Source organism: Bison bison, unplaced genomic scaffold (assembly GCF_000754665.1).
Source record: "Bison bison bison isolate TAMUID 2011002044 unplaced genomic scaffold, Bison_UMD1.0 scf7180017864066, whole genome shotgun sequence".
Classification (NCBI taxonomy): domain Eukaryota; kingdom Metazoa; phylum Chordata; class Mammalia; order Artiodactyla; family Bovidae; genus Bison; species Bison bison.
Window position 1 is genome coordinate 7,327,336 of NW_011494638.1, and position 16,442 is coordinate 7,343,777.

Genomic DNA, 16,442 nt, shown 5'->3' on the forward strand with positions numbered 1-16,442 from the left:
AATTCATTAGTAATTACAGGCTGAAATAGTATTGGGATATAGTGGGTTAACCAAAATATATTTTAAAAGTTAATTTCATATGCTTTTCACTTTTTTTATGTGACTACTCAAAAATTTAAAATTATGCATGTGACACCCACCATCTTTCTATTCGACAGTGCTGCTCTAGATTTTCCTTTCATTTGGTAAAGGAGGCCACTCTAAGACCTTTCTACTCTACGTAAGGAATACTGACCTCTGCCTGAAGCATTCTGATCCCCCAGGACAGAATGGAACACTATTGATTTAGTAGACAAAGCCATAAGGAAAAGAATTCCAATGTCTTTTCAAAGTCTACAGCTGACGATGGCAATAACATCATATTAAATGATTCCAAGTAAAAAATTAATCTTCAGGGTGAAATCTACCCTGGATCATAATTTCTAATTAAAAAAAAAAGTTCCCAGAGGTCTGAGCAAGTGATGAGCACTGCGAGTTTGGGCAGTTCCTGTCGACCTCAGCCTTCATCACCATCACCCACTGCTCTCTGGGGATAGGCTTCCCCAGCCCTGCTTATGCTGCTTTCAATACCACAGTGAGTAAAACTAAAGGCAGATGAGGCCGCATCTACCCGTCTTCACACTGTCCTCTTGGATCTGCCCCTTCTCTGCCATACTACGTGTGTTAGTGGATCAGTCATGTCCAACTCTTTGCGACCCCGTGGTCTGTCCACGGAATTCACCAGGTAAGAATACTGGAGTGGGTTGCCATTCCCTTCTCCAGGGGATCTTCCCGACACAGGGATCAAACCCGGGCCTCCTGCATTGCAGGCAGATTCTTTGCTGTCTGAGCTACAAGGGAAGCCCATCCTTTTCTTTATCCCTCTCCTGTGTCCTCATTCTTCAGGGTTTCCCCCCTTCTCCTAATGTTTTCCATTAATACTCTAATCCTTCTTTATTTTTTCTTTCCTTTCTGTATTTTAAAAACTTTGCAAATTTTTAAAATTGGAGATGTATTCACATGGTTCAAAAATCAAAGGTTCACAGCCACTCTCGCTTTCTGAGATGGCCAGCATGCTGCCTATGGAGTATCTATCTTTCTAAATAAACCCACCTCTTACCTATCAATGAAGTAAAAAATAAAAGGTTCACAAGGGTCTACATGGAGAAATCCCTCTCCCCTAGTCTCCCAGTTTCCTCCTAAAGAACTCACTGTTACCAATTTCATGTGTAGCCCTCTGGAGCTATGCTATACATATCTAAACAAATGTTTTAAATACATGCTCTTTTTTCTTCAAATGGTAGCACACTGTATACAACATTCAGAGCTTTGCTTTTTGAAATTCATGATATATCTTGGAGATCAATCCTTATCAGTACATGAAGCTTCATTTTTATGGTTGCATAATATTCTAGTCTATTATGAACCACAAATTATTTCCCCAGTCACCAACTGATGAATATGTTTCTAGTCTTCTCCATCATCAAAAAATGCCACATCAAAGAACTTTATACATGTATCATTTTGCATACACTTCAAGACACCTAAAGGATAAATTCTCCCAAGCAGAACTGGTGAGTCAAGGGTGTTTGCTTATAGATTTGAAAAACTTTGCTGACATGTGCCCCACAGAAGTGTACTGGTTCATGTTCCCACTAGTAATGTGTGAGAGGGCCAATGCGCCTATATTTTTAACAACAGAGTGTTTTAAACACTAGAAAAAATGGGTTATTCTGACAGTTAAGAAACAGTTTTCAATGTAGTTTTAATTTGCATTTCTCTTACTATCATGGGGATGAACACATTTTCATGTTCTGAGTGAATGAAAGTCACTTAGTCGTGTCTGACTCTTTGCAAACCCATGGACTATACAGTCCACGGAATTCTCCAGTCCAGCATACTGGAGTGGGTAGCCTTTCCCTTCTGCAGAGGATCTTTCCAACCCAGGGACTGAACCCAGGTCTCCCGCACTGCAGGTGGATTCTTCACCAGGGGAGCCACAAGGGAAGCCATGCGTTTTATGAGTCACTTATATTTCCTTTTCTGTGAGATGGCTTTTATGACCTGTGTTTATTTTCCTTTTGGATTTGTGACCTTTTCCTAGACTGTATATAATATTAATTATACAGCAGGCATCTCCATCTCATAATATGCTGTTTCTCTGCAGATTTCAAATTTCTTGGTTATAAAACCAGCGTCTTCTCTGCGGAAGAAAAAATCTTTTTCAAACAGCAAACGGAGCCCTGTCCTCTGGCCCAGCACCAAGTCTCAAAATGGGCCACAGCACCAACTCACCTGGACTTTGGGGCCTCCCCCAGACACCCTGGAGATGTAACTCATGATGTATTTGGCAGCCACTGTCTTTCCAGCACCACTTTCACCACTAAAGAAAGAAAGACAAAAAGACTCACCTATGCAGTGGCTCATGACCAGCTCCCTCTCCTTTGAAAAGACTCCCCGCCCCCAAATAAAACTCTAGAAGAAAACTGGTAAAAAGGAACTCGGTTAAAAAAAAAAATCACTGAACTGGTTAAGACTAAATCACAACCAGTGATTTAATCACAGTGAAATCACAGCAGGATCAGGTTACCTCTGTGACTTGTATGATCACTATTAGCATGGTGTGTGGGCTGGGGGCCTGATCATCACCACTGTGATGGGAGAGACCGTCCAGCATTCTAAATGCCCAATAACAGAAGACATGATTAGGACATTACAGAACATCAGAAGGATAGACTAAACAGATTACAACTGACAGCAAGACTGTAAACATGAGGGGCGAGGGGGAATCAAGCACACAAAGCAACGCTACGTGAAGCAAATCAGATTCAAATTATATGTAAAAAACTGTAAAGAAAAAAACCACACTAAAAAAACTAAAAAGGCTAGAACTAGAACCACAAAAGATTAGCAGAGGTTGGTAAAGGAAAAGATATCCTGGGAGACTTCTTTCAGTTCATTATCTTCTAAACTTTTAGTAATCCTGTATTTCTTCTTAATTAAAAAAAAAAAAAGTAGATATGCTCAGGTTTCAAACCACGTGCCATGAACTGAGAACTGATGCAAGCAACTTTATTTTCAAGTTCTAAAATTAAATGATGAGGTAATATTAATCACATCCTGCATAACAAAGACCGCTTCCGCTTGGTGGCCTTACTGCATGGGGAAAGCCTTTTGTTAGCACCATAGAGTCAGATCTTCAAAAACCCCATTTCTTCCTTCAAAATCCCCTTGAATCGATGACAACCTCAATTCAAAACAAGCTTGAGTCAGTCAGATTTCTCATCTCTCTATGGTGGCCTTTGTGTTACCATGATAGAACTAATTGGAGGAAAAACTTTGTATTGTGTAAAACAATGATGAAATTAAGTATGAAAAATTGAGGGTGCTGTGAGTTCAAAAGACATTTTTTGTGTTTGAATTTCTTTGGACTAATATATGTTTAATTAGAGAGATTATGGGAAAGAATGAGAGAACCATCCTCTGTGAGGCCCTCTAAAGGTCTAACTCCATCAACAAACTCATTCAGCATCCTAATATTCAGTTCCTGACTTCCAGGTCACATGAGTACGGAAACCAAACTGGTATTTCATAAGATATGGCGGCAAGTAGAAAGCCAGTGAGCCTGGGATGATGTGTCATGCCGATTACAGAAGCCATGCTCACTCACAGGCATATTTCAGTGCCATGAGGAAGTTATCTGTTCAAATGGCCCATGTGATCAGAGGATTTATACCCTAGATCCAAGGTCAAAACATGCACTCTCACTCATTTGAAGCACAGGTTTTATCAACAATGAAACTCCATTTTATAATGTTGTAAATAACGTGAACATTTAAGAACACTGGAAAGTCCAAGAGTATAATGGTACAACCAGCCTACCCACATCTCTTATGTCTCCTGCATCAGGAGGTGGTTCTTTACCACCAGCGCCACCTGGGAAGCTCATATACTATTCAGTTCAGTTCAGTTCAGTCGCCCAGTCATGTCCGACTCTTCGTGACCACATGAATTGCAGCACGCCAGGCCTCCCTGTCCATCACCAACTCCTGGGTTCACTCAGACTCATGTCCATAGAGTCAGTGATGCCATCCAGCCATCTCATCCTCTGTCGTCCCCTTCTCCTCCTGCCCCCAATCCCTCCCAGCATCAGAGTCTTTTCCAATGAGTCAACTCTTCGCATGAGGTGGCCAAAGTACTGGAGTTTTAGCTTCAGCATCATTCCCTCCAAAGAAATCCCAGGGCTGATCTCCTTCAGAATGGACTGGTTGGATCTCCTTGCAGTCCAAGGGACTCTCAACACAGACATAAAAAATGAATAGAAAACTATGTGGCAACACAAAGGCAATGCAGTTAATGTTGAGTGGCAACATAAGCAGAAGACACTACCTATGATAGCTTACAACTATGCAAAAATAACATATGGACAGGAACCACAATGGAACAAGGCAAAAAATAGTTCTGACTTGTTGGGCAGCTGCTTTTTGGGTGACTCTTGTTTCTTTTGATGTAATTTCTCTTAATGTTTAAAGTTTTGGAAGAAGCAATTAACCATATATTACATATTTTTAAAAACAGCATTTCCAGAAAAAGTGAGATTACACATCACAATGATAATCAACAGGATTAATTTCTTTAGATTATTTCTATGTCACAAGGAAATGGCAAACCACTCCAGTACTCTTGCCTGGGAAATCCCATGGACAGAGGAGCCTGGTGGGCTACAGTCCATGGGGTCGCACAGAGTCGGACACGACTGAGCGACTTCACCACTCACTATGTCACAAGTACACACCTTTCATATTTAGAATTCCTTAGAGAAAGCTGTGTGTATGTGAAAGAGAAAAGAAAAAAACAGTCCTATGAAAATTACTGTACACCTTCATACAGTGATGCCCCTACTCTTTCTCTGGCTAATACTGTGATTAGACATAAAATATTTTGTGTCTTTTGTTGAAAGGGGAAAAAAAAGAAGAATAATGAAAGTGACTCATTTCATATAATAAGTAGGCCAGGCACAATAATAGAACATCTACATTCTCAGTAACTGTGATAGTTTTCAGAAGATTTAAAATAATTAGTCTGGCTGAACACTGATCGGAATTTTCATTTCTTGGTTTCCATTTACAGACCCATAAAAAGAAATTTTATTGATCAGAGGCCAGTACTTTGCTCAGAATATGGTATAAGAATGGAATGTTACATAATTACTTGAAGCTTACAATATATATATATAACGGTAATTATGTTGTCCCTTTGAGAGAAAAAACTCTCTTTCCCTGGACTAAAACCCCACATTAAAAGAATGTGAAGGTATCGGATTATACAGCATACCTGAAATGATCTGCTTTGCATCTCACAACAAGGACAGCAATTTGCTCTGCTTATGATTATAAGCAACCTCTCTTAATTGCCTTCACTGGACTTCCAAAGTGGACCAAAAAATACTCTACAAGTGTGTGTGCCTTAAAATTAGAAAAATGCCCCAGTGGTCCCTAAGTCCAGCAGCCTACCACAATCCTCAAAGTTCTTAAAGAAGTGCCCATGTCTGGTCTGTCTTAAGACCTGCTGAATCCTAGTCTCCAAGGACAGGGCCTAGAAATAATTTCTAACAAACCCCCTAGTTCTTATATTGCTGGTTGGGAATCCGCTAAACAAATGTAAAACAAAGTCAAGACAGACTTCACAGGAAACATCAATTCAGAGAGGAAATAATGTAATGTTTCTGTGTGCATCCAATATACAAATGGAAACATTTGCTAAAGTATCAAAGAAATGGAAAGAATGTTCAGGGTGAGGGGGGACTATTAATGATATACTAATAATTGGATTCAGAGACTATATTGCTATTCTTAGTCTGAAAGTTATTCTTCACTTAATAATGAATGGTGTTTTCAATTCACTTCAACTGATTCTAGCAAATTTTAAAATATCTCAGGCCTTATTTTGAGGGGAGACATCTCATAGAATAAGTAGTCACCCATTCCTTCTATCTCCCTACTTGCTAGTCTCAAAAAATTTCTTCTGGCTCTTACCACACTAGCTTTTGTTCCCTTATAACTGTTCAAGTTAATGTAACTGAAATGTTGCTCTGCCAACTTCACATGTATTTGCACTTTATAAAGGATAAAAATTTTAAATAGAAATCGTATGTGCATTTGTTTACCCAACAAGCACTAAATGCCTCCTCACGCTAAGGGCTGGCTGAAGCTGGAATGAGATGGGTCTCCTGGAATGAGAGGAGCCTACTGCACCAGGGGAGGTCAAATGCACTGATGCTGTGGTAACACCATGGAGATAGGGGTACAGTTTTAGGGATTGCTGAGCTTGAATTAGGAAAAGATTCCTAAAGAAATTCATAAGCTAAGTCAAGTCACACTACTTACATCTCAATGAGACAGGTTACAGTTAGCCAGGTAGGGGAGGGACAGAGGGAAGATGTGTGAGTAGGCAAGCATTAGAGGGTGCCGTTCCTGTCTAGAATGAATGGCTGATAAGACAATGAAGTTACGAAAATCCCCACTGGGTCCTACTTTCCTAGACCTGATTTTATGTGTGTGTGTGTGCATACATATACATATAATTATTATTAAGCTTGACTCCTATTTCAGAAGGTATAATCCAAGGGTAAAAAACACAGCGATAGTTAAAATTTTTTTTTTAATTCTAGAGTTATAAAGGATAGACATATTAGTGACTAAAAGAATCCGGAAGATGAGAAATAACACAAGTTCCAAGGAAGATTAGAAAGCAAACTAAAATTTTGCAGTTTTAGTTTGCCTATCTGAAGGTTTCCAGGGCTGGAGAGAAAGGGGTGATGATCTGTCAGAGCCTGTAGTGACACTGAAAAATATAAGCCTCAAGTACGTGCAATGGCTGAATGCATAAAATACAAAATCAAGCAGAAATGACTGAGCAAATGATAAAGATTCATTAACATCATGAGGATAAATAAGACTGACTTCTTTCAAATCAATTAGTATTGTCAAGCAGACAAAATTATCACCTAGAGTCTGCCAAGAAAATGGCCCCAGGGCAATGCTCATTGTGGCCCAGGCCTGATGCACTAGGAAGAACCCAGTGTTTAGTCTGAACATCAAGTTTGAACCCCAGCTCAGCTACTTGTTAGCTCTACAATCCCTTTTACTGTTACTACAGTAAAAGGAGTTAATTATTTATTAAAATAGATATTTTAATACATCACTCCTTAACAGTTAAAAAAATTTTTTATGTGTGTTTCTTATTCAACAACTTCCCCTGTATTCCTCAGTGGAGGACAGGGAAGCCTGACATACTACAGGCCACAGGGTCATAAAGAGTCAGACACAGCTTAGCAACTGAACATTAATCCCCATTTTGCAGATGAAGTGACTGAGGCTTGCAGAAGTCACATACTTTCTACAGAACAGAATAACGAGTTTGCCCTGTGACTCAACACCAGAGATCTTCTCACTGTACCCCATTACCATGGGTGGTAACAGATGACTAACCAGACAAGCTGGCATCTTCTGGCTCAGAGCAGCCAAGTGGACAGAGTATAACAGTGGAGCCAAGCAGCCCTGGCTTGGTACATGGCTTCGTCACATTTCAAATCTGAGATGCTTAACATGTTTCGTTACCTCTCAGACTCAGTTACCTGATCTGCAATAAAGGGGGTAATAATACCTAGTTTGTTGTTTAGTCGCTCATGTCCGACTCTTTGCAATCCCATGCACTGTAGCCCACCAGGCCCCTGTCCATGGGATTTCTCATGCAAGAACACTGGAGTGGGTTGCCATTTCCTTCTACAGGGGATCTTCCCGACCCAGGGATCAAACCCACGTCTCCTGCACTGGCAGGGGCATTCTTTACCGCTGAGCCACCAGCGGAAGCCCAAATATCTAGTTTCCTAGGTTGTAAATCAGAGAAGGCAATGGCACCCCACTCCAGTACTCTTGCCTGGAAAATCCCATGGATGGAGGGGCCTGGTGGGCTGCAGTCCATGGGGTCACTAGGAGGTGGACACGACTGAGCGACTTCATTTTCACTTTTCACTTTCACGCACTGGAGAAGGAAATGGCAACTCACTCCAGTGTTCTTGCCTGGAGAATCCTAGGGACGGGGGAGCCTGGTGGGCTGCCATCTATGGGGTCGCACAGAGTCGGACACGACTGAAGCGACTTAGCAGCAGCAGCAGGTTGTAAATGATACAAGTAAAGGATGTTAAGATACAAAGCAAGTACTTGAGAGGGGGTTACTATTATGGTTATAGATAATATATAAACTAGCTAATGAGCTGGGCTTCCTGAATAACACGCTTCAATTCAGCGTGGTAAGTAAGATTTTCAGGGAATCTGGGATAAAAGGGTAAACTTGAGCCACAGTTCTTCAAGACTGCAGACAGAGGGCAGTCCTCACACAGATCCTATAGTCAGGGTGTGAGATGACTGGGCCTCCCAAAGCCAGGCCAGAGGGACAGGGAGTTTCTAAGGATGCTGGTGCTGGGATAAACAAGAAATTGGAAAGAGTTCCAATGCTAACAATAAAAGGCTCCTGAAATACATCAAAGACAGGAAGACAGCTTGAGAATCCATGAGACACTTGATAGGGCTGAGGCAGACAGCAGAGATAAGACATAACTCAAATATTAGAAGTGATCTAATTTTCTAAAGTGTTTAAGTCTTTAATCTTTACTCCTGCAAATCTTAGGGATTGCAAACTCAAAATGTTTCTTGAAGCAGACATTGTCACTATTGAATCTAAGATTTCTGAACTGTCTCTTTTTCCTCTACGAAAATTCTCAAATTCAGCCACTAAATCTTATTGATGTGCCTTCAAAACATCTCTGATGTCTTTATTTGTTCTTTAAAAAATAGTTCTTTGTCACATGGTCAGGATACAATCTAACAAGACTTTGCAAACTGGTGTTGAATACATTAAGGACAGAATAAAAACAGCTGCTTAAGAGTATCTCAAGCAAAAATATTAGAAACTGGGGAATTTCCTGGTGATCCAGGGGTTAGGATGCTTTCACTGACACAGGCCTGGGTTTGAACCCAGTCACAGAAGTCAGATCCTGCAAGCCTCACCATGTGGCAAAAAAAAAAAAAAGAAACTACACCAAATGCGATGCTCTTAGATCAACATCATATATATTTTTAATGCACCAGGGCAGCCGATGCAGGCCAAAAGTGATAGGAATTCAATTCTGGATTCCAGAGCACAGAAGACTACTGGGCTAAGAAGATTTAGGTTGCTCATTTACTGGGTTCACAGGTGTCTGCCTATGTCTTCAGGTGCTCATCATTGACAAGAGTTGATACTAAGGGAGCTATTTGTAGCTTTCTGTTGGCACTGCCTGGGGTCCACATTCACTTTCTACTCCTTTATTCCTTCACAGGGTTATGGAAGGTCACACATCAATTTCCTCTTTGCCTTTCCAACTCAGGTCAGGTCCTTATCATCTTACATCTAGACCTCCATATTTGCTCAAGAGTCCATCTCTTTTCTACCCACAGACTCATCTTTGTGAACCAGCCTCCTGGGGTAGCATGTCTCTGTTCAGAGGCCTGCAAGACATCCCTGAGGCCCGAAAGCCTGTCCGTAGATTACCCAGCCTGTCATTCAAGGAGGTACATGTCACCCAATCAACCGTATCTCCTCAAATCAACCAATCTTGTGTTACTGCACAAATGCCATATGGCTGTCATACAGAAACAGAAGGGGGAGACCCAGTTCTGGCCCTCAAGTAATTTACAAGGACTATTCGTCAATGTAGATTTTCTTTAACCACCACACTGATGTCCTCCTCATGTTCTCCCCATTACATGGTTTGGGTTTCAGAATTTATCAAGCCATCAATGTTGTCTTCGTTCCACCCACCCTATATGGAAGACTCAACCCAAGTCCCAACACCTCTGTGACACTTTTGCTATTTATTTCAGTCCAAATCAATCTCTCCCTTTTCTAAATGCAAACAGCACTTAGAGCTAATTTCAAGCTTCAAAATGATAAACATGTATTATGTGCAACAGAGAAACATAAATTTCTAGTCAGCAAGGATTGAAAATCTACTGAAAATGAGTGCATGCAAATTTTAAAAAGTGATAATAATATTAACTAGGTGGTATAAAACTCCTAGTAGAGAACATAGGCAAGACATTCTCTGACATAAATTGTACCTATGTGTTCCTAGGTCAGTCTCTCAAGGCAATAGAAATAAAAGCAAAAAAAAAAAAAAAATGTGACCTAATCAGACTTACAAGCTTTTGCACAGCAAAGGAAACCATAAATAAAACAAAAAGACTGGGGAAAAAATATTTGCAAACGATGTGATCAAAAAGGGATTAATCTTCAAAATATACAAACAGCTCATGCAGCTCAATGTTAAAAAAACCAAACAACCCAAATGAAAAATGGGCAGAAGACCTAAACAAACATGTCTCCAAAGAAGACATACAGATGGTCAACAGACGTGAAAAGATGCTCATCGTTGCTAATTATTAGAGAAATGCAAATCAAAACTACAATGAGGTACCCCTTTCACACTGATCAGAATGGCCATCATTTAAAAAGGCTACAAATAACAAATGCTGGAGAGGGTGTGCAGAAAAAGGAACCTTCCTATACTGGTGGTGGGAATATAAATTGGTATAGCAACTACAGAGAAGAGTATGGAGGTAACCTAAAAAACTAAAAATAGAGTTTCCATATGATCCAGCAATCCTACTCCTGGATAGATATCCAGAGAAAACGATAATTCTAAAAGAAATGTGAACCCCTATGTTCTTAGCAGCACGATGGAAACAAGTATTCATCAACAGAATTGATAAAGAAGATGTGGCAAGTGTGTATGTGAACACACACACACACACACACATACAATGGCATATTACTCAGCCGTAAAAAAGGATGAAATAATGTGATTTGAAGCAACATGGATGGATCTAGAGATTACCATACTAAGTGAAGTCAGAAAGAGAATACTATATGATATCACTTATATGTGGACTCTGAAATATGACACAAATGAACATAGCTACGAAACAGAACCAGACTCACACACACAGAGAACAGACGTGGTTGCCAAGAGGGAAGGGAGGTGGGGGCGGGAAAGATCGGAGGTTTAGGGTTAATAGATGCAAACTGGTATAAATAGGATGGATAAACAATAAGGTCCTACTCTACAGCACAGGGAACTATATTCAATATCCTGTGATAAACCATAATGGAAAATAACATTTTTAAAAGGATATATTTTTTAATATCACTTTGCTGTAGAGCAGAAATGGACACAACATTGTAAACCAACTATACTTTAATTAAAAAACATATTAAATAGGTGGCAAAAATTAGGGGTATATGAACTGCTACTGAAATTCAAAGGATGAAGAAATCACTAGGTTGAAGTAGATGAGAACAGCCTTGGGTAGGAAAATAACTCCAGACGGGGAGAGTACTCTGGGCGAGAGACAGAAACAGCTCATAGAACTCAATATCAGAAAAACAGACAACCTGATTTAAAAAATGGGAAGAAGAACTGAATAGATGCTTTTCCAAAGAGGAAATGCAGATGGCCAACAGGAACATGAAAAGATGCTCCACATCACTAATCATCAGGGAAATGCAAATCAAAAACACAGTGAGATTTCACCTCACACCTGTCAGAATGGCCATCATCAAAAAGAACACAAATAACAAGTGTTGGCAAGGATGTGGAGAAAAGGGAACCCTCGTACCCTGCTGGTGGATATGTAGGTTGGTGCAACCACTGTGGAAAACAGTATGGAGATTTTTCAAAAAGCTAAAAATCAGATCAGATCACATCAGTCGCTCAGTCGTGTCCGACTCTTTGCAACCCCATGAATCGCAGCACGCCAGGCCTCCCTGTCCATCACCAACTCCCAGAGTTCACTCAGACTCACGTCCATCGAGTCAGTGATGCCATCCAGCCATCTCATCCTCTGTCGTCCCCTTCTCCTCCTGCCCCCAATCCCGCCCAGCATCAGAGTCTTTTCCAATGAGTCAACTCTTCGCATGAGGCAGCCAAAGTACTGGAGTTTCAGCTTTAGTATAACCCAGCAATTCCATAATTCCATTCCTGCGTGTGTATGTATACGTATGTATGTATGTATGTGTGTGTGTGTATATATATGAAGTGAATTGAAGTGAAAGTCACTCAGTCATGTCTGACTCTTTGTGACCTCATGGACTATACAGTCCATGGAATTCTCTAGGCCAGAATACTGGAGTGGGTAGCCGTTCCCTTCTCCAGGGTATCTTCCTAATCCAGGGATCGAACCCAGGTCTCCCACATTGCAGGTTGATTCTTTACTAGCTGAGCCACGAGGGAAGCCCAAGAATACTGGAGTGGGTAGACTATCCCTTCTCCAGTGGATCTTCCCAACCCAGGAGTGTCTCCTGCATCACAGGCAGATTCTTTACCAGCTGAGCTACCAGGGAAACCATATATATAGAGAGAGAGAGAGAGAGAGAAGGGAATGGCAACCCACTCCAGTACTCTTGCCTGGAGAATCCCATGGATGGAGATAGATGCTTGGTGGGCCAACAGTCCATGGGGTCACTAATAGTGGGACACGACTGAGCAACTAACACACATATATCAATTAGAAAAAGATAAAAAGATGCATTGTATTCCAGTGTTTACTGAGCATTATTTAAAACTGCCAAGACACGGAAACAACCTAAGTGTCTGTCAACAGGTCAACAGATGAACGGATAAAGATGTGGTACACATACACAATGCAATACTACTCGGCTACACAAAAAGAATGACATTTTGTCTTTGCAACAACATGGATAGACTTGGAGAGCATCATGCTAAGTGAAATAAGTCACATAGAGAAAGACAAATACTGTACGATCTCACTTACATGTGGAACCTGATAAATACAAAAAACTAAATGTAACAAAAAGAAACAGACTCACAAAGAGAACAAACTAGTAGATCAATGGGAAGTGGGGAGGGGAAAGATAGGGTAGGAGAATCAAGGGGTACCAACTGGCATGTATAAAGTAAGCTACAAGGATATACTGTACAATACAGGAATATAGCCAATATTTTATAGTAACTGCATAACCTTTAAATATTGTAAATCACTATATAATATACCTATATATGCTACTGCTAAGTCACTTTAGTCGTGTCCGACTCTGCGTGACCCCATAGACAGCAGCCTACCAGGCTCCTCCACCCATGGGATTTTCCAGTCAAGAGTACTGGAGTGGGGTGCCATTGCCTTCTCCGAGATATATATATATATATATATATTACTGTACATCAACTATACTTCACCTTAAAAAAAAAAAAACCTCAAAGCCAAGGCTTAGATGGAGGTCTCTGCTTGACAAAACAGCCTGTCTTCTTTCTTGATTTCTTTCTCTTAAAATTCAATTTGCTGGGACTTTTCTGGTGGTTCAGGGGTTAAGAATTCCATTGCTAATGCAGGGGACACGGGTTCTCTCCATGGTCTGGGAAGATTCTTCATGTCTTGAAACAACTAAGCCTGTGCGCCACAACTACTGAGCCTGTGCTCTAGAGCCTCCACGCTGCAACTGCTGAGTCCATGTGCCATAACTGCTGCAGCCCACGTGCCTAGAGCTGGGCTCAAGAGAAGTCACCACAATGAGAAGCCTGTGCACTGCGACTAGAGAGGAACCCCCGCCAGAGACGAGCCCATGCACAGCAATGAAGACCCGGTGCAGCCAAACATTTTTTTTAATAAATAAAATTCAATCTGTTACACTGACTTCTATCCAGAAACAGTCAGCTGCCAGTCCATCCTATCACTGCATTCACCTCTTTAGAAAACATAAGATTGGGAGGAACTGATAATACTGGTTCTATGTACAGCATCGTCCCATCTAAGAGTATGCATTTCATGGCTATCACTTTGTAATGTACAGAAATACTGAATCACTATGCTGTGCATCTGGATCTAACATAGTGCTGTGGGTCAATCACACTTCAACTTAAAAAAAATCGTAGGGGAGGGAGGTGGGACAGGGGTTCAGGATGGGGAACACATGTACACCCATGGCTGATTCATGTCAATGTACAGCAAAAACTTCTACAATATTGTAAAGTAATTAGCCTCCAATTAAAATAATTAATTAAAAAAACATAAAATTTTTCTTGTTACTTGAATATAATTTTCTTTTCAAATACTTCTTTACTATAAATGTATCTGATCTTCATTTTCTTCTACAGCAAGATTTAAAAATGCATAAAATATGTATTGTCATGGAAATCCCAAATATTTCTCTCTAAAGTGAAATGCATTTAACAAAAAATATTTATATATATACATTATTTAATAAAATGTTTAATAAGTCAGATTTTTAAATAAATGAATAATTTATTTTAAAATTAAAAATAGATAAGTAAAAAATAAAGGGTATTCATTTCATCATGTGGATAAGGTCATATAGCAGGGAAATCGGAAGGTCAAAGTCTAAAAGGAACACCAGACAGATTAGATCACCATTAATTTTTAATTTTCTAATTAAATGATACTAAAAATTCCTAGTCTCTCCAGATATGGCAGAAGGCCTTTGCATAAGGAGCAGACTTCTTTTCCAGCCTCCAGGAAGGCTGGTTTTGTTTTCTGTTCACAAATGCATTCAGGCAGGCAGCACTGAACTCAGCCCTGGTCGAACCCACACCCAGCTCTGCCATCTCATGGCTGCAAACTTGGGCTTCTCTACCCAGAACAGCATTCCTCTGCCTTCCAATTCCCTGAGCATTATTTGGAAGAAAGAGTTCCAAAACCCCCAAACCTCAGAGACTTCAGAAGTCAATCAGTTCATTCACAAGGAAGAGAGGACCAGACAACTGTTAACTTTGCTGCCCAGGATCACAGAGCGGGTGAGAGTGAACCACGGCATGCCAGAGATAGCAAAGCTACTTTCTCAAAGCAGACAAAGCACAGCTCTTGGGTAATATAGAATTAACACAGAGAGAGGTCAGGCTTTTGGGAGGTAATACTAGGAGGTAGTTCTCTAGGGCCCTGAAACATCCTTCCTGACAGGAGAGTCTCTATTTGCCTGGGAGATTTGGGAACTGGACAAAGGTTTATGAAAAGAGCTTTGGAAAGCTGCATCTAAGTTGTGACTCCTGGAGGACATGGAGACTACACATATTAGCTCAAATCTTCAGGACGGGTGGAGGCTACAGGTCAGTCATGCAGGCAGCATATGACTGAGCCCAAATAAAACCTCTGGACACCAAAGGCCCAGGTGAACTTTCTAGTTGGCAATAGTATTGTCAGTTCCCACGCCATAACTGGAAGGACATAACACTGTCCATGGCTCCATGGGGGGAGGAAGCCTGGAAGCCGCACATCTGGACCCCTCCTAGACCTTGCCCTTGTGTCTCTACTTTTTCCTGCTTCTGCTTTGTATCCTTTTGCTCTAATAAAACTGCAACCATAAGTCCAGGGCTCTCATGACTTTTGTGAGTTGTTGCAGTAATGAAACCAAGGAGGTGGTGGGAACCTCGCAACTTGCAGCTGGTGTCTCATGGAGAATTGTGCCTTTCACATGTGAAGTCTGGCTTGACTTGGGCAGTTAACATCAGAGGTCAAAGCAGCTCCCTGTCCTGCCATCTCCTGTATCTCTGCCAGCACAGAGACTGCAGTAGAATTCCCTGGAGCAGGGCCTTCAAGTCTTTGCCACTTGAACACTGAAAAGAAGGCTCCTAGAAGTGGCCACATGTCCTGCCTCAGAGCAAGTGTCTCCTGTAGGACCGACTAAGGAGATCCAAGAGAGGGAGAAAGGTGAACTAGGAAAAACGGAAGCAGCTCCGAACTGATGAAACTCATGCAACAAGACCATTCCCCTTCTTCTCATCTTACTAGGGGCCCAGGAGAAAGGAGAAAGGGCAAGGGAATATGTTAGAAAACTCAGCCTAATCCTCTCGCATTTAATTTGAGTCAAGAAAACATGTCCCACCTCTCTACTGGCCAGTGACTTCCACTTGGGAACAAACAGAAGCATTTCCAATTCAGCAACCAGACTCATCAACACACAAGTGTCCTTCCAGAAGGCTTAGCCGGAAGCTAATTAAGAATTTAGATCTAACTTTCAATTTACAGAAAATTGAAGGAATTAGAGAAATGAGACCATGAGGAAGCAACTGGACCAATCTAAAAGGTGTCTATAGGAAAACTGGGTTGTTCTCTTGACCAAGTCATTGGGGGGGAAAAAAATGGGAGAAAGGAACTCTGGTAAGATTAAAAAAGTGACTCATTACCAAATGCAGCCAGTGTTCCTTGATTTGCATAAACTGGCAAGAAAGGACATGTTTGCAACAATTAGAGAAATTTAAATGTGGACTGTTTATTTATTATTTAGTTGTGATCATGGTATTGGGGCTAAGTTAGAAAACATTTTGAGATGCATATAGAAATATTTGGAGATAAAATATCATGACGTCTATATCTTAAAATGCCTCAGTATTCCTG

General features: G+C 40.8%; 1 protein-coding gene across 4 annotated transcripts in view; it reads right to left on the reverse strand.

Annotated features, from left to right (window-relative positions):
* The window catches only part of MYO1E (myosin IE), a 221,232-nt gene that overhangs the window by 86,804 nt on the left and 117,986 nt on the right, over positions 1–16,442 (reverse strand). For all 4 annotated transcript variants that reach the window (XM_010836828.1, XM_010836830.1, XM_010836827.1 and 1 more), the window contains one exon: positions 2,275–2,362. In XM_010836828.1, coding sequence (XP_010835130.1) covers positions 2,275–2,362 — 88 coding nt within the window. The remainder of the gene's footprint in view (positions 1–2,274; positions 2,363–16,442) is intronic.